This window comes from Coloeus monedula, assembly GCF_965178545.1.
Source record: "Coloeus monedula genome assembly, chromosome: Z".
In the NCBI taxonomy this organism is placed as follows: Eukaryota; Metazoa; Chordata; class Aves; order Passeriformes; family Corvidae; genus Coloeus; species Coloeus monedula.
The window spans coordinates 70,892,195-70,914,479 of NC_138822.1; the positions used below are offsets into that span (position 1 = coordinate 70,892,195).

Sequence of the window (22,285 nt, forward strand, 5' to 3'; positions counted from 1 at the left end):
TTTTGCAATCCAGAACAGAAGATAACCAAGACAGATATATGAATCATTTTTTATTAAAAAGACAATATATTTGAAAGTTGAGGTTGTTTGTTTGGTATTTTTTCTAACCTGGGGATACAAATCATGTACAAGCAAAACTTACTCCTAAGCAATGTGACAATAATTTCATATGAAAAATGTAATATATAGACATTAACTGCTTTATTTTCAAGTAACAGATTTATATGCTTAACTTTCATGGCTTAGATACAGTAAGAGGCTCCATTAATACATACTGCTACAGCCTGTAAAATCCTACTAAATCAGTAACATCATCCTAAAGTGAGAAGTAGTGTTAACGACAGTGTCAGAATCAAAAAGATGGTGGGATGAAAACAAGTTTAATCTTAGTATAATGTTTATCTTTGTTTATAACAGTGCTGAATTTGATAAATCTGTATCAGTTAGTAACATAATATACCACTTAAACCTGTGTAACTAATCTGTCTGTAGCCTAGCATTGCTAATGTTTGATTAATGGAATGGAAGTAAATCCATTGTTAGAAGGATTCCCAGATGAAGAAGAGAATATTCATAAAAAGAAAACTGCTATGAAAGTATACACAATAATTAATGATGGTTTAATAGGGAAATTACTACTCCTACAAAACCTGAATCTTTTTATTGTGAATGCTGATTAGCAAGAGAGTAGCTCTGAATAAACACAGAATGCATGCCTTTGGAATGTTTGAAAATAGTGTTTTCAATAAAAAATACTTTCTTCATGTATTGTGTTCATTTTGAGATGCACAGTTTGAAACACCGAAATGCTTCATGTAATTTGCTCAGAATCGCCTCCGTTTGAAGGGCAGGTCTTCACCTTTGTTAAGACGTTGCTCCAAGTCTCTTATGGTGTTTCGGAGAACTTCGATTTCCTTGTTTTTCTCTTCCTGGAGATGCTGCAGCTTCTGTTGAAATTCAGGGAAAAGCTTCATTCTTAAACATCACATAAAATTATGTAATGATACATTTTGCTGTTGTGAGTAAGAAATATTCTAATCAGAATATTTTCCTCAGTATTTCGTATCACAAAATTACAAAAATTATTTCCCCAGAATACTGCTTTTCTGACATCCCAAAATCTTAAGTTTACAACAACAACAAAAAAAGCATTTACACGGTTTGTATCAGTGTCATATATGTCAGTTCTATCTTAAGTTTCCATGTTAACAATTCACCGCCTCTCATGTGGCTTTTTGTTGTTGCTTACCCTCATCAGTATCAATAGGCCAAGAGCCATGACAGTTGGAGCTGATGAGCCTAAAAGCCTTTTCTATCTTAAATTTTTCTTTGATTCTATGAATTCTGTTGTGTAGAGGTGGGAGGGGTGTGGGGGGAGAACAAACAGAGAAACCCCAGGGAGCTCCTGCTTCAAGCGCTCTGAAACATACTCCATGTCTGTGTGCTACAGGTTGTGAAAGCACCTACCCTTCGATAGATACTTTGTGGCAAGACTGAAGCCGCTGAAAATGACTTGGTGGTTTTATCCTGAGCTCTTGCCAATTTAGCATTGAACTGAAAGAATCAGGCAAGACAAAACAGTAAGTATGAACGAGGGGGGTAGGGGGAGAGAATGTATGGTAAATGTATCAAGTATAACTTTCACTTTTTATTAGTTGCATTTTTTTACCTGAGCATAGTAGCAGTAAGCCTTTCTACTAATTAATCCTAGAAAAATGAAGCTCCTTATGCTTATGTAAAAAAGAATGCCGTTATGTTTCTTAAAAAAAAAGGCCTCAAAATTTAGCAAAACTAGTACAAATATGATAAACTAAAACCATGTAGATAAAAAAGACACTTCTGAAAAAAAAAAATTGAAGGTTTCTCAGCCACATATCTACAGGAGGAGAAAATACGGAGGATGCTAAAAACCTCTGAAATCATCATTCCTCTCTTATGTTCCAAGGATAACTCAGCCTGAACACTCAGCCTGAACACTTTCACATCTTATTTCTTTTTTGATGTGTGAAGGGTTTGAAGTATTTCCTTAATTCTTTCTGTAATGGGAGTGGTTTAAAACCTGAGCAATTAAATGCTTGTTGAGTGCTCTGGCTTAAATCTCTGCAGGACTAGAAATTTTTATTGGAATTTTATTTAAACATATATATATATATATATATATATATATATATATATATATGTTCCCAGAATTCAGAAATTAAAACCAAGAAAGTTAAGCAGAAAAACATGGCTGAATTTTTTTATAGCTCAAAATCTAAAAGAGTTTGAAAGTAATTTAATTTGTAACAAGAACAGAGCAACCTTCAGTCTCTCTATCCAGTGGGTGGAACATGATTCCTGAGCAGGAGTGAGTTACCATTGTGAAAGGGAGCACCTGCCACTGATCTTTGTGAAGACAATAAATAATTAGGTTTTCTAGATTCCATCATATTACTTTGTTAAGTACTAATTAACGTTTTTTTTACTACACAGTCTCTTTGAAGTTCACCCAATGCCCAGTTCATCTTTAAGTCAGCTTTGTAATGCATACCTCTATCTGCAGTTTAATTATTTCATTCTGCTTCTCTTCATTTTGAATTTTCAGCTGTCTAGTTAGTTCTAATATTTCCAGTTCTTTTTTCTCTCTCTGTTCTCTAAACTCCGTTTCTTTTACTTCAACTAGCAACACAGTAACACCAAATATTATGATTATAGAAGATGTTTAGGTAAAAATTATCAGAATTTTCCAAATATTGAAACTTTCTTGAACACCAACATTTTACTGTAAGACAATTTCATTCAAGCAAAAACCATACTGAAACTATATGAAAACCACACCATCCCATCCCAGTAAGACGGTGTCTTTTTAAAAAAGCATCGTAAGTTACAAAAATTTTCCTTGTTGTTTTCAGCTATATGGATGATCAAAAAATCCTCCTTTTTAAGGTTGTGCCTCTAATGGACAAAATGAATATTGAAGTCAGTTTTTTCTCATTGCAGTATTATTTATTTGTGAAAATAATGTCCTACTCTCCTGAACACAGATAAAACATTCTAACAGCAGTTTAGCTTACAGTTCAAAGCAAGGTTCCAGTAAACACTTAACCCAAAACTTCATTCCTTCAGATTTTTAGGTCCAGATTCCCAGCATTTGTTCTAACTGTTTGGGAATTTCTGCTCATCCTGTGTTGCTGTACTATTGCTTCATTACCACTGTCTGCTCTCTTCAGCTAAGATAAAATTCCATTAAACACGGCCCACTTCTACCGTTGACATGTTTCCACTTAGCAGTGGAACTTATCCTAGATGAAATGTAGCTTCTACAGGTTACAGTATGTTTTACCCATTGCTAAAAGCATTCAGTCTTCAGAGGACTTACATTTTTTCCTTATATCGCAATTCAACTGTGTTATTTCTAATTTGTGGTCTTCCTCTTTGTTTTTAATTTCTATCATGAGTTTCTCAATTTGGTCTTTATGCTCCTGTGAATGTAAAATATTTTATAAAGATCTTGCGGTTTCTATGCTCTTAGTCTTCTGCAAACAACAACCATCATGCAAAAATGTACAATACTCTATAATTCAGTACTTGTTTTATCCTCAGTCTTGTAAATTTAAACATCCAATTACTTCTTACACCGTCTGGCTGAAGTCCACAGATGAAAAACAGAACAGATTTCATTGTATTAGAGCTATCTGTTAATATAGAATTATAAATTGTACTTCTTAGGAGAAGAGGCAAATGGAGATGATGCCTTAAGAGGCCACCTAAAACAGAGACTAGACAAGAATAAGGGAATAAAGGTAGGTGTTTATTTGAAGGGCCTTCAAAAGTACACTGTGGGGAGCCAGAGGCTACCGCCAAGATGGACCCCAGGATGGACGACAGTTCACGAGTTCTTCACATTTTTATAGGTTTGGTTCATTAGCACATCAGGGTTAATTCTCCAATTAAAGCTTCAGTTTAATGATGTAATTTTCCCTCAGCTTGCCCCCTTTTCAGAGGCTTTAGGTTTACACATTTTGGGCCTAGGACGGTCTGGGTGTCCTTGAAGAGCAGGCCCACAGAGGCTTTGTTATGTCTGCCTAGCATGAGAGAGCAGAAGTTAACAGGCTACAAGAAACTTCAGAGTTACACACTAAGCACTACAGGATTTGAAGAATATTAAAGTTAAAACCTAAGGCATCAGAGAGGTAATATTCCTTTTCTCAGACCAGGATCTGACACAATGATGCAGTTAGTTAAGGGACTACAGTTTCACCTTTGTGGATTTTTGACTCTAGGATTGCATGATTCAAGTATGAATTTTGTTGGTATTGCTTATACCAAGGATTCCACAAATTCATGCTGGTAACCGTAGACACATCAGTGATACCAGCAGTAGTGATGCTCAAAGTTTGAACATGCCAATTATGAATTTATTCCAGTAACTACTCCAGAATTATCAAGGAATTGTCTGTAGCTGCCACTGTTGAGGTGCTCACTCCAAAGTTGTTACTGCAACCCTCTAACAAGACCAGTCGCCACTCACCAGAGCAGTGCCTGGGGGCACTCACAAAGGCAGTCACTGATTGGGGTAAGAGTATATGGGGACATAGTCAGGTGCCTTCAGAACAACACCAGGAAGTCCCACCGTGCTCAAACGTGTTTAATGGGTGGAATAATAGTTTCTCACATCCTTCAGAAGGCATTAATCATTTTTTACTTGAACTGTCAAGATAGCCGTTCTATTGGTATAAATATTTAATTTTGAATTGTCGTACAAACACAGGCAAAGGAAATCATCAGTGAGATTCCTAATCCTAAACAGGTAACAGATCTGCACTCTTCACACAGAGAACTATGACAACAGAGAACTATGAGCAGCCTTGCTGGTTTTACCTCCTTTGAAAAAATGAGTGCCATAGATAAAAAGTAGAGAGATCATACATGGAATTTATTATGAGATACAGATAAGAAGCAGAGACCTATTATCTTTGTAGTGTTTATTCCTGAATAAACTGGACAAAATTCAGACCATTTCTGATTCTCTGGCAGCACAACCAGGCATCTTCAATGTCAAAACCTTATTTCCACACAAAAATTTATTTTAATGCAAGGGATTAGAATTGTGAAGATAAAGTTGAATTTAAAGCTAAACACAGCTAAAAAAACCCCAAGTGCATCTTAGATTTAGTCAAAGTTCTGAACACCAAGGTAGTTTTAACCTCTTAGTTCTTCTAACATCTTCTCATATGGGTACTGTCATGAAAACACCCTTCCTCTTTTCGCACATGATAAACATTAAGGGAAGAGCAACAATAAGAGCATCAATAGCAAACCCAAGAATAAAAAGATATAAAACACAATAGGGATGCAGTATTACTCCTCTACCTAAAGAGTGATAATTTGTGACATACCTCTTCACAAGTCTTTAATTTATCTTCCAAGATGTGAATGGTACCCTTCAGTCTATCATTTTCATCTGCAGAAAAAAACCTATATAGTACACTAAAAAGTACATTTTGACAATTTCATCAGCATGAAAGCAGAATAAGGAAATTACTTGCATTTTTTGACTTGGCTGAACGTTAAGAAGCTTTTTTTGTAGACATTATAACCATCATTACAGAACTACATACCGTCAGTTTCCATTTTTTAACAAGAAAAATCATAGTTTAATCATAATATTTGCCTGGTATTACTATTTAGAACTGTCTTTAGCCTTCTGATAAATTATGCCTTCAAGAAAATCTAGCTGTAAGGTCCTTTGACTCGGAAAATTAAAGACTATCATCATGGCTACAACAGTTTAAAATTGGAAGATGCAATTTTGAAGTACTTGTTTCCCAAAAACTAGAAAACAGTATGCAAATACAGGATTTAGAGAAAATAGGTAATGCTTTTTTTATTATTAATGTCAGTTTGAGTAACTTCCATATACTTCCAGTGTTAGAGGTTTATTAATATATATGCTAATATATCTTGAACACATAATGGTCATAAAATTAACTTCATGGTGTACTGCTGAGCTGTAGTATAAAGATACAGCAAGTATTTTTATATTTTATATTCAAGTAAAAATGAGTAGTTGTTAAGTATATGTGGATAACAGCAATAACATTTAATAACATTATACTGAAGATTAAGACACTTTGGTTTAACAAAGTGATAAAAACTGTACATAAACTCTTGAATAGTCTACAATCCATCAACTGAATGATACTTTCTCACCTATTTTAAAATTGCCTGTGTTATGATGAAATGAACTTAAAGCCCAATGTATTGATTAGAATAACCTCCCTGAGGTAGTTTCTAAGTAGGATAATGGCAATAGGCATTTATTACTGTGAAAGATTGATTTTAGACACTTTTTTTTTGTTTCTATTTGTCTGCCAGTAAGTTTCTGTGTCTGACAAAAATCAGTAAATGCAAACAAAAAAATAAATGCCTGCTCATTTGAAATTACAGTACAGCATGTACTGTATAATAACATTTTTTGCCTTTACCTTTTACATTACACTGGTTTTCAATAGTTTGTGTGAGACCCTTTATCACATTCTGTAGAGTGCTGCATTCTGAAAGAAATAAAAGATCCAGTATTTTTGAATAGTGTCTTCACAAATTTACATTTTTTTTTGCAAAATTTTATCAACTATCTTATAAAAATTTTGGGTCACTATTACTCTAAGTCTTCTTACTGACTGTGGAAATAAATCAGATTATCATTACATGGTTACTGCTTAATTTTAGCTTTTAGTTTGATGATAGATTAAAATCAATTTTATGAAGCAATACAAACAATTTCATAAAACTATTACATTTTTGTTTCTAGTCAGAAAACAAGTATCTTTGTGTTTTCTGGGCAACATTAGAAATTTTCCATACAGCCTTCCAGCAATTTGATGTATTTAATAAAACTGAGACTTACTTTCCTGGCAGTATTTCCTTGCCAATATTCTTTTTAACAAGACTAAGGGTATCCACTCATTGCAGTCTCTCACCCCTTTTTTTACCCTTTTCTTGATGCATATAACATTCATCTTTTGGCTCAACATAAACTTTGAGAAATTCAGAATATGTGCTATATCTCCATTATCTCATTTTATACAACATAGTTATACATGCAAGCTCTTATCAGTTTATATACTTGTATTTCATAATTTTATTTTTTAAACTGTGTTTTTAACGTTTAAATACCATATGTACTTCCTGTAACATAGTATTTGTTTTTCATTACATACAACTTTTATCCCTTACATTGTAAATTTATTAGTAAAGTCGCAGAACAGTCAGACTGGGAACAGTGGGGGCTCTGTAGCTGACGTTGCTTACTTTTGAAACTTCTTTTTCCAGAGTATCACTGCATTTCTTAAGTTGCTTTTAATTTCCACAACACGTAGAAGTTTGCTAAATAACAGTTACTGGTCTCATTAGACTAAAGCCCTTTGGAAAACTGTCTATCATATAATTAAAGATTATGTTACAAATAATGGAGTGAGGAAGAGGTATTAAGATCCCAGCTAATAGATACAATTTTCTGCTGAGTGTTTTTGACCGTTAGCCTATTCTTGCATCTAGTCTGCTGTTCATGCAGACGAGTGTGTTAGCCAGATACCTTCTCCTGTTCCATGCTCCAAAAAAAGAAAAAAAAAAAAAAACGGTAGAGGGAGCACAAGCAGCACAGAAACATTGCCTGCCTCTCAGTTCCCGTGCTGGATCAAAAGTGGAAAAATCCTGTTCAAAGTCGGAATTACTAGATTAGTATGCCCGTTTGTACCAACTAGTTCTACTACAAATTTCCTCCAATTTGAAAATGTGTGGAAATAAACTCAGATGTTTGTAATTCATACACAATTTGGAAAGACACCTGAGTCAACACTAGAGCAGCAGCTAGTCTTTAAAAATAATCACAACTATTTAAATGTAACCCACTCTTTCATTCAGTCCAAAGAATATCTGCTTATCCTTCTTATCTTTGAGGGACATATCTTGGGAAATCCCATATGTAATTACAGTTGTGACTAGAAAAAATTCCTGGGAGCCCACAAGTTTTGCTTGCCTACATTACAGAAAAGAATCAGAATTTTGCTAAATGTTTGCACCTTTGTGGATCACTGGCATAGCATCTGCTATGGATTCTGTGTAGTTCCTTCCCTGTAAGGAATACTGCCTACATGCAGAAACACTGAACATCACAACTGCTCATCTGCATTTGTAATTGATTTTTTTATGGGACAATTACATCAACTACCTTTTCCTCTGACACCTTAGAAACACTAAATAAACAAATACCCAGCCATGAAGATGCTAAATAGAACCTCCTTACGTGCTTCATAGACAAAAATGTGAATGCTTTCTTTTAGAAAACTACAGTAGAATTAAATTCAGAACTGTAGCAGCACAAGAGTCTATTTAGCCACCATAGAAACGGTTTAGGAGCAGAAAACAAGGATGCCAGACTTGTATCTATCTTAAATGGACTTGCAATGATTTACACAATACAAAAAATGTTGTTTTGAATCTTATCTTTGTTTAGCAAAGAATGTATCAAGAGAAAATAAAGTTAATTTATGATCTCTCAGAGTGTGTATGCACTGGCCAAGCTGCTTTTCTTTTCCCACCTTATCTTGGGTGTTTCACTGCCCTCTCCCTTGAACTTTAGTTGTTTTCTTTCCTCCTTTGCATTTCCTTCAGAATTTCCAATCTTCTTTTACTTTAAACGGTTCTAAGGAAAGACTTTAGGCAAGGATATCAAGGAGTCCTCAGGTTCTCACTTGTTGGAGATTTCTTGGGGTGTGAAATGCTGGGGTTTTTTGTTGTTGTTGTTTCTTAAAACAAAGTGCTCTTCAGCCAGTCTAAAATTCCACCTCCTACACCCCACTACCACTAGTAGCCACAAACCCTTCAGTGTAGGTGGAACAACAGCCTTTTCTTCCACAGCACTCTTTCTTCCTGCTCCTCTGCTATAAGCAATTTCTGTTGCCTTTGGACCAATTTTCAAAAGATATTTCAGGAACTGTGGCTGAGTTTGGTTCTGGGAAACAGCTTGGGACATAAGGCTAGGAGAAATATTTTTTACAAGCCACAATTGGCAATACTACTCTGTAAAAGCCATTCTCACAACTGCAATCTGTTCAGGTAACTACTGCCAGCATAAAGATGAAAAGTTCCTCGTCAACCAAAGTCTTCCTTCAGATATTCGAAAACTGTGAAAGCCCCAGGTGCATTTTCCCCCATGCACCTTCTGGGTGTTTGGCTGGGCACAAGGCCATCTTAGAAAGAATATAGATGGTGACATTGAAAAAAGCTGGCAGCAGATTCAAAATGGATGCCCCTCCTTCCCTTGGGAGCTGATTGTAAACTGAGGCTTTTGCCCTTGGCCTATGCTGCAGTTGTGTGGCAGCCACATACCAGACCCTGGTCATGACCTAGGGAGTGATTTCCTGTCTTGGTATCAGACCTGCCTCATCACTTGGGACCAAGTAGTGATCCTTGGGCCGTGTCTGGCCTTTGTTACCATTTCTGAACCCCATTCTGACTCAGTCTCCGGTGCCACTCCCATCACTACAGACTTCTTTGGTAATGTAGACTTTTGGCTGACCATGGCAATCCTCACTGGGCCAGCCCTGCATGGGAGTGGGTTTTGCATGGTTAAGCCCCTACATCCATGGTCTTTGTTACAGGAGTGGTTCCTGACCTTTTACCTTGCTCCTCTCTGACCATACCAAGTCTTGCCTCCTTCTCTGTTACCTTTTCTAGTTCTGCTATGTTTGTTTTGAGATGTGTGGACCAGAATAGGACATGAAAATCACAGACCTTACAGAGTCACAATGCTTATTTCTTTTTTTCTTCCATAATCATGCCTACCACTGTGTTTGCTTCTTTGTCTACTGATATTTTAAGAGAATATGAATGTTTTAAGAGAACTGTTCAGAGGACACCAAGATTGTTCCTGAGAAGCAGCCAACTAAGATCAACAATTGTTTATACAAAATGCCTTCCATATGTGCTGCTACCAGTCATCCTTTATCATGAGTTTTTTAGTATAACTGAAGAGATTATCATCATAACCAAACTTCATTCACTCAATAGCTCAATTTCAACACTCAGCTTCTAATTATGCTAAATTATCCAAGTTGCAGTGAAGATCTAAGTAAAAACCCAACTGGCAATCTCACTCCTATGTGCAACTAAGTTTATTCCTACCCTGTTTCCTAACTTTTAGCAGGCTGACTTCCCAAAGATGAAAGTCCTACAAAAAGATGCACCTTTCAGCTACTTTACAAACTACAGAAGAATTACCAACCACAAATCCGTGCTAAGCACTAGATATTGTTTCTCATTTCAAATACTCATCTGAAAACAATTCTAGAATACAACAAATCTTCATTTTATAGTTTTCTCTGTAATTCCTCCTTTGTTTCACAGCTTTTAAATTATGATTATAGACTTCTAATTCCCATCTGTAAATGGTAAATGACATTTTATTGGCTTCCATTGAACAGTTTGAATCCTCATAATATTAATACTTACTATGAGATGGATTTCATTACATGACTTAAGATTAGGCAGTACTGCTTTTCTCACAGTATCTTAGATACCTGCTATGGTTATTTTTATGGCTGAAAATAATGGAAATATTTTTCAGAATTTCTTGAATATGTGCAAAAATCATACCTTTCTAAAAAAATAACTTACCCTCTTTTATTGATTCCTCCTTTGATTGGCTTAATGTTAGCAATCTGTTACATTTTTCCAACTGATGAATCAGTAGGTTATTTGCTTCATTAATTTCTGATATTTTCTAGAAAATTGGGAAAAGACTAACATTATATTAACGTGTAAATTTTTGAGTTTTAAGTGAATAAAAAATTTAACAGTTCCACAATACTGCAGTCACAAGCCTGTATTATTTCCCATTCAGGAAATTCCTTTATAGAGAGGAATGATGCTAGACTTGATATCCTGTACTATTCCAAGTTTACCCTGCAGAACTAAGAATGCTGACTTACATCATGACTTATAAACTATTTTCCTCTCAATTCTGTAGCCCAGAGTCTGGATCAATCCTCTTCAAGGTTCTTTCTACTGCCTTGCATATGAGGCTGTCAGTGCTCTTGCAGAGCAACAACTTGAACTGTGGGTCGGAATAGGAACTGGTATAATATGTTTATTCCAAGAGAAATGCTAAATTTATTTCAGGTGCCCCTTTTATATTGCTTCTAGTACAGATTTGCTGACCAGGAAATCAGCAGGAAGCTGATCAACATCAGTCTAAAAAGAAACACGGTACTGATTTTCCTCAGTGGGTTGACCTTTGCAGAAATGACACGCATATAAGATAAAGGAAGCTCAATGCATATGGAAAGTAAGAATCCATGCTCCTCATAAGACAATGACATTTTTGTAGAACAAGGAACAATTTCTGACCACGTGGTCTAGTGAGAGGTGTCCCTGCCTACAGAAGGGGGGTTGAAACAAGGTGGTCTTTAAGGTCCCTTCCAGCACAAATAATTCCGTGATTCTATGAAAGCTGAGTAATACTGTTATCTTCAACACCATCTTCCACACTCTTCCTGAGAAGGCAAACTGGCTTATGGGTGATTAAAATTCTAGCACAGAAACAAAGGCTTCTCAGACGTCACAGAATTCACTCCGATGACTCCAAGATACCGTCAGTACAAATATTTGTCCAAACAAAGTTGGTATTACAATGCATAACAAGAAACTGATACCACTTAAAGAAATTTTCACTCAAAAAGTTTTTGAAAACATCACACAATAACTATAGATGGCAATCTCAAGATTTTTTACCTTCTTCACTTACCTTTTCTATCTCTGAGAAGTCTTCTAAAAGTTTATCAAGGTTCACCACAGTGTTTTTCTTCATAGTTTCTTAATCACTATGATTCATTTATTTCTGGACCATATAATCAAATGATCACTATATATATAAAAAAATAGATCTATAAATTACTATATTTCTCATTCATACTATGTAAATTCTTAGGCAAAAATGTAAGCAGAACAAAGAAGTCTTTTTAAAAACTAAAACTACTTTTGCATTGAAGCTAAACTTCAGGCTATTTAGGATCTTGCATTTCTAGAAAATACAATGAATGTCAGAAAGCCCAAACAAAATATGCCAAACTGACATTGTAGTTGAACTTGGAAATTTTGCTGCAATTAAAAAATTAACCTGGATCCACTTCCATAGACAGAATAATGCACCGGGCACATATTAATGCAGCATCTTTTACCTGTGTAGATGCTCTGATAGATAACTACTTAAGTTTAAAGGTACTGACATATTTTCTTATAAACAAGTGTTCAATCAGTAGTAGACACTGCAACACATAAACCTTGCTGCAGAATAAAAAGACAGTATTTTGAAAGGCACCAATATAGTTCCAGATTTTTAACACAACCCCTATTTTTATAATTCTACTTACAGAATCTTCAGCATGTATTTGCAAGATGGATCTGAAATACACAACATGAATGCATATAAAATATTCAAACTATCTGTCAACATCAGGCTCCATGAGACAAGAATTCCAATACCAGTAAACCATGTGGTCCAAACAAAATCATCACTTCTATGTGGTAATGTGTGAACAGCGTTTTTACAAATAACAAAAAAAATACAATCAGAGAGATGAACCAGGAGTTAAAATGTGTTCACGACCCTTAAACCGAATGGATTTCCAGACAGAAATACTTGCAGTACAGTTAGGGAGAAATAGGTAAATGCACAATACTAAGCAGGCACCAAAAGTACATAACTGAATTATTCTGTCAGTCATTCAATATTTACAAGCTTTTATATGTATGTAAGTTCTTTAACGAGGCAGTAAGATATTGCTCCTGTGTGGTTATTACTTTCTTTCCCTTGTGCCCACTGTTTCCTCAGTGAGACTAAAACTAAATCATAAGCCAAAGCTCAGTTTTTTAAATTAACAGTGTTTCAGAATATAGTAAACCTAAAAAAATTAATGCTTCTTAGTAAAATTAATGGGGTTTTGGGGTCTTTTTAATGAATTGGTAATCCTAATGACTTGTAACATACTACAGTGCAATGATTTGTTAAACTGGGGTTTTAAAATATGTATTTAAATGTATTTATATTGTTTTTATTGTATTTATATTATATGTAAATATGTGTTTAAAATGTATTTAAATGTGTATCAAGTTTTTAAAACCATTATACATCTTAATATTCTGTTAGTTGATAATGTAAATGTACACTACGAATGTCAAACCCTGACTTTTCCTATCCTTATCATGGTCGACATCTTATATTTGTCAGTCACCATTTTTTCCATTATATTCTTAAAACTGTGTTCCACTCTCCACATTTTGACAGAGGATAGAGTTCAGGGAGCTGCCGTGTTGCGCTGTTTTGTTTGTGTGTTTCCTTATTCTATGGCATCACTTGTTTTCTCAGAAGACAGGATGTGCTCAGCACTTGACAACAGTACCACTGGGTACAAAACTCCTGCTGAACTGGAACAGTAAATTAAAAATAATGTTGTATTATTAATGTTGTATTTTTCCAGCAGGAAAACTCATCGCTGTTATTTTTGTGCATATTACTATTATACGTTACGTCTTCCAAAGGCATTTTTGTTAAGCCTCCCACTCCTGTTTTGAATGATGACATTTATGTCACCGAGGGAAAAATTAAAGATTTAAATTGTGGGTTTGACTGCTGTAAAAGTGACACCTTCCTTCAATGCCTCTTTGACCCCTTGCCATCCATGCTTTCCCAGTATCACTTTTAAAACTATTGTAGCTGATGATCCCGTTTGGAAATTGAAGTTTTCATTTTTTCGCTGCATGTGGCAGTGAAACATACATAGAGAGAGAAATATGTAGACATTAACTGAATGTAGCAATTATTCAGTACCAGGCACGTCAGGCGCTCCCGTCATTTCCCGATCCCCTCTCACCCCGCGCGCCCTCAGGCACCTGAGGGGAAGCCGCGCGCCCCCGAAGGCGGGAAACTCAGTCCCGCCGGCGGAGCGTACCACTACCGGCCCTGCGGTGGGCGCCCCCCGCCCCCCCTCCGGCCCGCTGGTGGGCTCGGCCCCCCGCCTGTTTACAGCCTCCCCCCAGGTGCGATGAGGCTCCTTATTAAGACTTGGATGTGTCCTCATTAGACCAGAGAGCTGTTAATTTACTTTATGGACCTAGATTTCTTTTCAGAAATAGGCTGTATAATTGCATTCTTAGAGCCCAAGCTGCATCCTCGTATGTGGCACCGCACACTTGAGGGAAGGGAGTACCCAAGATACATAAATGCTGTGGTTGAGAAGAAGGTCAGAAGTCAGGGAGTCGACAAAAAGTTGAAGTTGTTGTGTTAGTTGCTGACCTACTCTGTATGGTCATGGATTTGGGATGAAGGGATATGATAAAGAATGAAGAAGAAAAGGAAAGAAAAGAAAAGAAAAGAAAAGAAAAGAAAAGAAAAGAAAAGAAAAGAAAAGAAAAGAAAAGAAAAGAAAAGAAAAGAAAAGAAAAGAAAAGAAAAGAAAAGAAAAGAAAAGAAAAGAAAAGAAAAGAAAAGAAAAGAAAAAGAAAAGAAAAGAAAAGAAAAGAAAAGAAAAGAAAAAGAGAAGAGAGAAGAGAAGAGAAAGAGAAGAGAAAGAGGAGAGGAGAGGAGAGAAGAGAAGAGAAAGAGAAGGAGGAGAGGAAGAGAAGAGAAGAGAAAGAGAAGAGAAAGAGGAGAGGAGAGGAGAGGAGAGGAGAGGAGAGGAGAGAGGAGAGGAGAGGAGAGGAGAGAGAGAGAGAGAGAGAGAGAGGAGAGGAGAGGAGAGGAAGAGGAGAGGAGAGGAGAGGAGAGGAGAGGAGAGAGAGGAAGAGAGGAGAGGAGAGGAGAGGAGAGGAGAGGAGAGGAGAGGAGGAGAGGAGAGGAGAGGAGAGGAGAGGTGAGGAGGAGGAGAGGAGAGGAGAGGAGAGGAGAGGAGAGGAGAGGAGAGGAGAGGAGAGGAGAGGAGAGGAGAGGAGAGGAGGGGAGAGGAGAGGAGGAGGAGAGGAGAGGAGAGGAGAGGAGAGGAGAGGAGAGGAGAGAGAGGAGAGGGAGGAGAGGAGAGGAGAGGAGAGGAGAGGAGAGGAGAGGAGAGGAGAGGAGAGAGAGGAGAGGAGAGGAGAGGGAGGAGAGGAGAGGAGAGAGAGGAGAGGAGAGGAGAGGAGAGAGAAGAGAGAGAGGAGAGGAGAGGAGAGGGAGAGGAGAGGAGAGGAGAGAAGGAGAGGAGAGAGAGGAGAGGATCAGGAGAGGAGAGGAGAGGAGAGGAGAGGATCTTGGGTGGTCTTGATCCCCCTATAATCCCTGCCCATTTCCTGGCTCACTCCTGCACTTGTGCTGTGCTCGGTTGTGCTCCAGAAACTGGAACAACAATGTTTGTCCTTGAAAAGTGCTGCTCTACCTCTGCATGGCCCCTTCTCCAGCCACATCTTTCTCACACTGTGTTAGTGCCAACAGTCCTTGGTTTTTGCCAACAATTCTTGTCTGTTGTTACCAACAGTCCTTTCTTGGCTCCACAGCCATCCAGCTATCTGTGTTAAAGACATACACATTGAGACATACACCCTTATCTTCTGAGATTATACAGAGTATAAATGGACCTCTTGTCTGAAATGCTAAATACTCCATAGCTTTCTCAGATGACCTGGTTTTGTCTGTAACAAAGAGGGAAGGTGTTACACCTTGAATACTTTTTGGGGCTGTCCCCATGAGCAGAACTTTGTGTGCAAATCAGAAGATGTGGGTGCATGCAGGACCTTTTGTGCCTGCAAACATTCAGAGAAATAACAACCTACCAGTCACGGTCACCAATGCTGTTTTGCAGGCAGCTGCTGTATGAGAACGTCTGTGGGTTAGTTGTGCCCACGGGGACATTGACTTAGATAAACTGATGAAAAAAATTTTCATGGATAGAACGTCTGCAGCTGAGATATGAGTGGGGAAGGGACACAGTGCCAAGTGTGTCAGGGACAGATATTAATAAAGAAAGAGGTATCCAGGGAACTCGGTACATGCTACTCATGTTTACTAGCTCGCTTTCCCTGCGTCACATACCAATTTTTACAAAATCTGTTTCACATTTTCCGTTGTTCTTCTAAATTACACAAATTTTTCAAAAGGTTTGGTACTTTAAAAAAATTGTAATTAAAAAAGTGTAAGTAAAGTTAATAAACTTGTTAATCACAGCAATCTGTGTTCATCTTAGACCTAGAAAAAAGTGCAGTCACTGTTGATTACTACAGAGAACACCCCACCAAACTCTTGTGTAGTGAGCATTCTAATGCACACTAAACCACAGTATATTGCACAGACTATTGTTTGTGTTAATTATTTAGCTCTAGTTTTATTGTATGGATTACATTCATAGGAAGACGGGGAATGAAGACTAAAACCCAATTCTTATGATTAGACAAAAATGTCACCCAGTGACCGTATGTTATATTTGTAATAATGCTGTGCTAAATGACCCATATATAAATATGTCCTTTGACCTCTGGGAAGGTGATTGCTATGAACAGACCCTGGAAAAATGCAGAAAATAAACATTGAGGGAAAAATGTTTGACAGATTTTGACACAGAAATACATGGAATGAAGTCTATAAGCCAGGGGTAGAACATTTAGCTTGTAAAAGATTTAATAGTCAGCATATATTCTTTTGTTTCAGCTTTTAGAACATTGCTGCTAAAATAAGCAGTTTAATACTGCATACTTCCAAAAGATGGGCTTTTTATCTATAGTTCATTTAGAATTCATTCTAATTTTTTTGTCCTTTTATAGGGTAGTAACTTCTTGTGCAAGACAGTTCAAGAGTCTGGTGGTCACTGAAAAAATGTTTGATATCCACTGTGTATTAGGCAGGAAAGCAGCAGGTAGCTGATGATGCATACTGCAGCCTACAGAGAGTTTCTGACACATGGAAAACATTGATGTTTTTATTGCCATTGTGAGCATCCCTGTAAGAGAAACTGCTTAACCAAAGACCTGTGACCAGACATTGTTTTGTATTTTTGTATTCTGTTTCAACATCATCTGTGTACTTTTAAAATCTCATGGTTAGGCAAGGGCTTGAGCAGTATTTTACTGATCTTCATGCCATTTTGATGGTCTGTAGTAGCCTTCTGTACAACCCCAGCCATCTCAAATGGATGTGTCTGATTTACAGAGTTAAGGTTTGCAAGATTCAACTCAGTTCAAAAAATAATTAATGTTGACATTTTCAGAAGAGCCTGTGGAAGGAAGAGCATAGGTTTTAACCTGCCCCAAACTGCCACAGCACTCATCCCAGTGTTTAGCAGAGTGTCACACTGACTTTGGTGTCAGACTGTAGAGTAGCTTAATAAGATGGTAGTGTAAATTGTACTCTCATGCATCTGGGGCATCAACATAATGTTTGCTATGTTGTATTCCTGTCGATGAAAGGATTTGTTTTTCTGGTTTAGGAGATGAAAGCTATCAGAAAGGATGTTTGGTATAGAAGTACCCATTTCTGTTGCATTCTCCAAAATGTTTATATTTGTCCAAAGAATTAAAGGAGAAATATACACAAAATACATACAAATACACATTTATTTGTGCAGAAGGAGGGGCAGGAGGTACTTCAGGCGCTGGAGCTGAGATTCCCCTGCAGCCCATGCTGAGACTCCCCTGCAGCCCATGCTGAGACCCTGGTGAGGCAGCTGTGCCCTTGCAGCCTATGGGGGTCAATGCCAGAGCAGGTAGATGCCCAAAATAAGGCTGTGACCCTGTGGGAAGTCCATGCTGGAGCAGGGTCCTGCGTGTTGTGGCATGTTTCCTGGTAGGACTTGTGACCCTGTGCGGGACCCACTCTGGAGCTGGCTGTTCTTGAAGGACTGCACCCCATGGAAAAGGACCCACTCTGCAGCAGTTCATGAAGAACTGCAGCCCATGGGAAGGACTGACACTGGAAAAGTTAATGGAGAGCTGTCTCCCACGGGAGGGACCCTATGCTGAAGCAGGGGAAGGACTCCTCTCCCTGAGCAGCTGCAGGAATAACGTGTGATGAACTGACCATATCCCCCATTCCCATCTCCCTGCACTGCTGGTGGGGAGGAAGTAGAGCTGGGAAAGGAGGGAGGTGTGGGTGGAAGGTGTTTCTAAGATATATTTTATTTCTCATTATCCTGCCCTGGTTTTGATTGGTAATAAATTCAATTTATTTCCCTCAAGTCGAGTCTGTTTTGACTGTGATAATTGGTGAGTGATCTCTCCCTGTCTTTATCTCAACTCATGAACCTTTTGTTGTACTTTTTCTCCCCTGTCCAGTTGCAGGGGGGAGTGACAGAGCAGCTTTTGTAGGTACCTGGCATCCAGCCAGGGTCAACCCATCACATTATTAAGTAGGGTAACATAGTAGAACACATTTAAGTAGATCAATATAGAAATAAATATATATGTTTGTATGAGCAAATATACCTGCTAAAACAGTATCTGTAGCCATTAAAATAACTTCAGGGAAAAGTTGATTTTATGTTTGTTACCTAAGTATTGGGGTGGGAGTCTTAAGGGGAAAAAAAGTTCACTTACTTTCAGCATGTGTTTTAGCTGTTATTTTCTTTACAAAAAACCAGAAATATCTGTTCACAAAGTATTTTCTCCCTCTATTCTTGTGTCTTTTTGCTTGTCAAAGTTTGACCTTTGACAAGCACCTTCTCAGTAGTTGAAAAAAAATGGTTTAGCATTAGTAATTATGGTATGTATCAAAATATAAGTTTCATTTTTTGTAACAGGAGACTGGTAAGCAGTAAATTTCTAGCATTCCTTATAGGAATCCCATACCTTGTAATTTTAACAGGAATGTTCTGTGATGCAGTATGAACTTAAAAAAATAAAGGGAAAAAAAAGTGTATCATTCAGTGAATCTGTGAAAACCCACACAATCTTCTGTGTGAGCTGTATCACATGCTCGATGTAAAATGGCTTTGGTTTGCCTTGAGAAATAACTTCCCAAATTACTACAGATGGAAAGCTAGCTCACTGTATCTTGCTGTCTACAAGTTTTGTCTGGAATAGCCTGTGTTCATCTGCAGCATAATTCATAATAAAATACTCACCCATATGGAATGAAGGTAGCCTGTTCCAGTGCTTTGTTGCATAGACTGGTATGTGCTGTTTCCAAGAAGAAAAAAGCCCCTCATATGTTATTAGAATCTGAGACCTTTGCAGTCATTTATTTGGTCAGAACAATGCTTTTGTTTTAAAAGTTTCAACCATCACCAAAGCAGGAGTGAAAAATTTAATTTGTAGCACAGCTTGTTGCTCTTTCTCTGACACAGATGTTTTTTTCATAGATCACAGAATCATAGAATGGCCTGGGTTGGAAGGGGCCTTAAAGGTACTGTAGTTCCAACCCCCCTGCTGTAGGCAGGGACAATTTTTGCTGGGTCAGGATGCTCAGAGCTCCATCCAGCCTGGCCTTAAAGATTTCCAAGGATGAGACATCCACAGCTTCTCTGGATATGTATATATCTATGGCAAAACGGAAATCAAATACCTAGACTAAATAATTCAACTACATTAAAATAAAAGTTTAATCTATGCTACAGACAAGAAAGTGTCTATCTATATTCAGTTATTCTTATGCCCTGAGTTCTTCAGTAGCCATGTATTCTTCATTAGAGGGTACCAATGTCATCCATTGGGAGTCATTTCCAGAGAGAACATAATTATGCAAAACCAGATTCTTGATTTAGCTGAAAATCTGGAAATCACTAGTATAATTTTATTCTCAAAATGTTTTCACTTTGCAAATTACTATTTATACTGCATTCATGTCAACATCCCAGTTGTGTCAAAACTCTATCCTGCAAGCCAAGGTGCAAGCCTACAAAACCCCCCAGTCTTTTCTTGGAAGCATTTAACAGATAGATATTCTATCCAATTTAAATAGGATATGACAAAGATGACTGATGAATCTCAGAGATGAAGAGTATAAGAGAAAGAAGAATGAGGTCAAGAGAAGTAATTGTGTTGCTTCCTGGCTTCCTAAGTAATCTCATCTGTACTCCTGTGCTTTCCCATCTACATTGGATTTATCTTTCTGTTGAATCCTGATGGGTGAAACTATTATAATTTCAACAAATATAACAATTATATTCTTACAATTTATTTGTAATTCTGGATCTCTTGTACCTTTAAAGTAATGCTGAACTTCTGACCTGATTTTCTTGTAAACGTAAAAAACCCAGGGTGGTAATGAGAGTTTAAACCATGCAAATGTATGGATATGTGCCCGAGTGGGAAGGAGCATATTATCTTAAATACATTTCTCTGGAACCACAGAATATTCTGACTTGGAAGGGACCCAGAACAATCAACTCTAAAGTGAATGCCCCATATAGGGATCAAAACCATGACCTTGGTGTTGTTAGCACCATGCTCTAACAGTACACCATAGGATGTTTTTTTATGGAGTACATTTTCCAGTGATTGTAAAATCTTGTCTTATTGATCCTATCCAAAGCTGTCCATTTAGATGGTATTTTCTTTGTTTTCTTACTTTTCCCTCCATTGGCTATTACTCCTTCTCCTATGGAAGTTAAACAGCTGGGTGTAATCTTGTGAGAAAGGAATACTTGTGCCTTGTGCATCATTTACTACACTATGGAATTAGGAATGTAACTTGTAAAGACACATATGTCTATTTTCTTGTATTTCTATTTTTGACAGTGCTCAATTTCAGTGCCAAGCTGAAAGCATGCATTTTGCTTCTAAACAGTCATTTAGTACATTCCTCAACAAAGTAAATTCACAAGGTTGTTGTAATTGATCAATTGGTGATTGGCAGAAATCAGCTAATTAATACTAATCACATTCAGAAGAAAGTGCCACAACTTTGCCATTATTTACCCTATAAAAGCAAGAGACCCTGTGTCCCTGGAACTTTTCATAAAAAAGGTCATTCTTTGGCTAGTCTGTTCTTGGTATCTGACTGTGACTACAACATGTATGAACCTCAACAGAGTAAAATTTTGCATCTTCAAATGCAGTAGGTTTACAAATCTAATTGCAGTTAACACAGGAGCTTGTCCAGAGCTGCACATTGTTCTGGCAGTAGTTTGGCTCAGAGAATGTCGCTTAACATCTTACTCATTCCACCAAAAAAAGTGCACAAAGAAAGAAAGAATTCTACCACATAGCTAAAAACTTAGGTTAAGGAACCCCACACAGCTAGGCCACAGGTGGAGGATAAGATGCTCATAGTGATCTCTGGTTGACAACCATACTGTGCACAAATGTCTGTTGAAGAAGGGTTGGACCAAATGACCTGTGCTCATTTGGTAGCGCAGTTTTAGCCAGAAATCATGTCTTAGGTAAATTTCCAAGCCTGAGCCTTACGCTCCCAAGTAAAGTACATTTAGCTGGCTCACAGAATTGGTTCCTGAAGGAGTTTTTCATTCAGAAGGGCAAGGTTGGTATTTCCTCTGTAACTTGAGACGGCAGCACTGTACATGCTACACAGATAGCTGTTGTGAAATAGATCTGAAAATTTTTAGTATGAGGAAGTTAACTGCCACTGTATTGATCTATACTTTATGTCTTTCTAGTATAATATTGTAAGGTTTCATATTCAAGGGAAATAATATATATATTTTAAAAAATCTGTTAAAGTTACTACTGCAGAAAAAAATATGACAAACCAATTTGCTGCCATGTCTAGGTCTCAGGTGTCTCCTGGGGAACAGATTTCATTTCCTTCAGTACGAGCTCAAAAGCAGACCAAGGACAGTAGCGGAAGCATTATTTGTAGCATCTGTGATGGGAAGCTATAGAAAGTTGTAAGCATAAGCTCTTCAACTTTGCTTTTACTCCCACTAAGCCTTCTGCAGACTTTTATTTCTTTCAGTGTCGAGGAGGGGAATTCACCTATGTTCTCTCACAAATTACGACATGATGTGGGATGATCTGCTTTCTCAGACTAATTTCAGGAAGCTAATGCATCATTAGCCAGCTAATTTTAATAAATTAGGATAAAGAAATTTATATTATGCAAAAGAAATTCCAAATACTGTTATGATAAAAAATTAAACCTGTCAAACAGTGTGCCAGTTTACTAGATGCATTAATTTGAATAACTACATCTGCTTATCATTCTGACTGCTGGCAGCTGCTCTGCTATGCCTGGTTCTCTGACACCATTGGTACAGTTTCTCTTCTGTCTGCTTCCGAATGTTACCTACTCTAATAGCCCTGAGTAGAGAAGATAAGGAAGCACTTGCTCAATACAGTTATGCCAGAGTGTTTAAGTAGTGTACTAATCACCAAAATGGATTTGGAC

The 22,285-nt window shown here is 37.4% G+C and overlaps 1 protein-coding gene across 1 annotated transcript; it reads right to left on the reverse strand.

Annotated features, from left to right (window-relative positions):
• Nucleotides 1-824: 824 nt before the first annotated feature.
• CCDC152 (coiled-coil domain containing 152) lies at nucleotides 825-11,851 on the reverse strand (the record flags this gene model as incomplete). Its single annotated transcript, XM_082301698.1, has 8 exons — nucleotides 825-947; nucleotides 1,468-1,554; nucleotides 2,531-2,658; nucleotides 3,359-3,461; nucleotides 5,379-5,443; nucleotides 6,468-6,536; nucleotides 10,660-10,765; nucleotides 11,789-11,851. The coding sequence occupies 8 exons, from the start codon at nucleotides 11,849-11,851 to the stop codon at nucleotides 825-827; spliced, it is 744 nt and encodes a 247-aa protein (XP_082157824.1).
• Nucleotides 11,852-22,285: the final 10,434 nt, after the last annotated feature.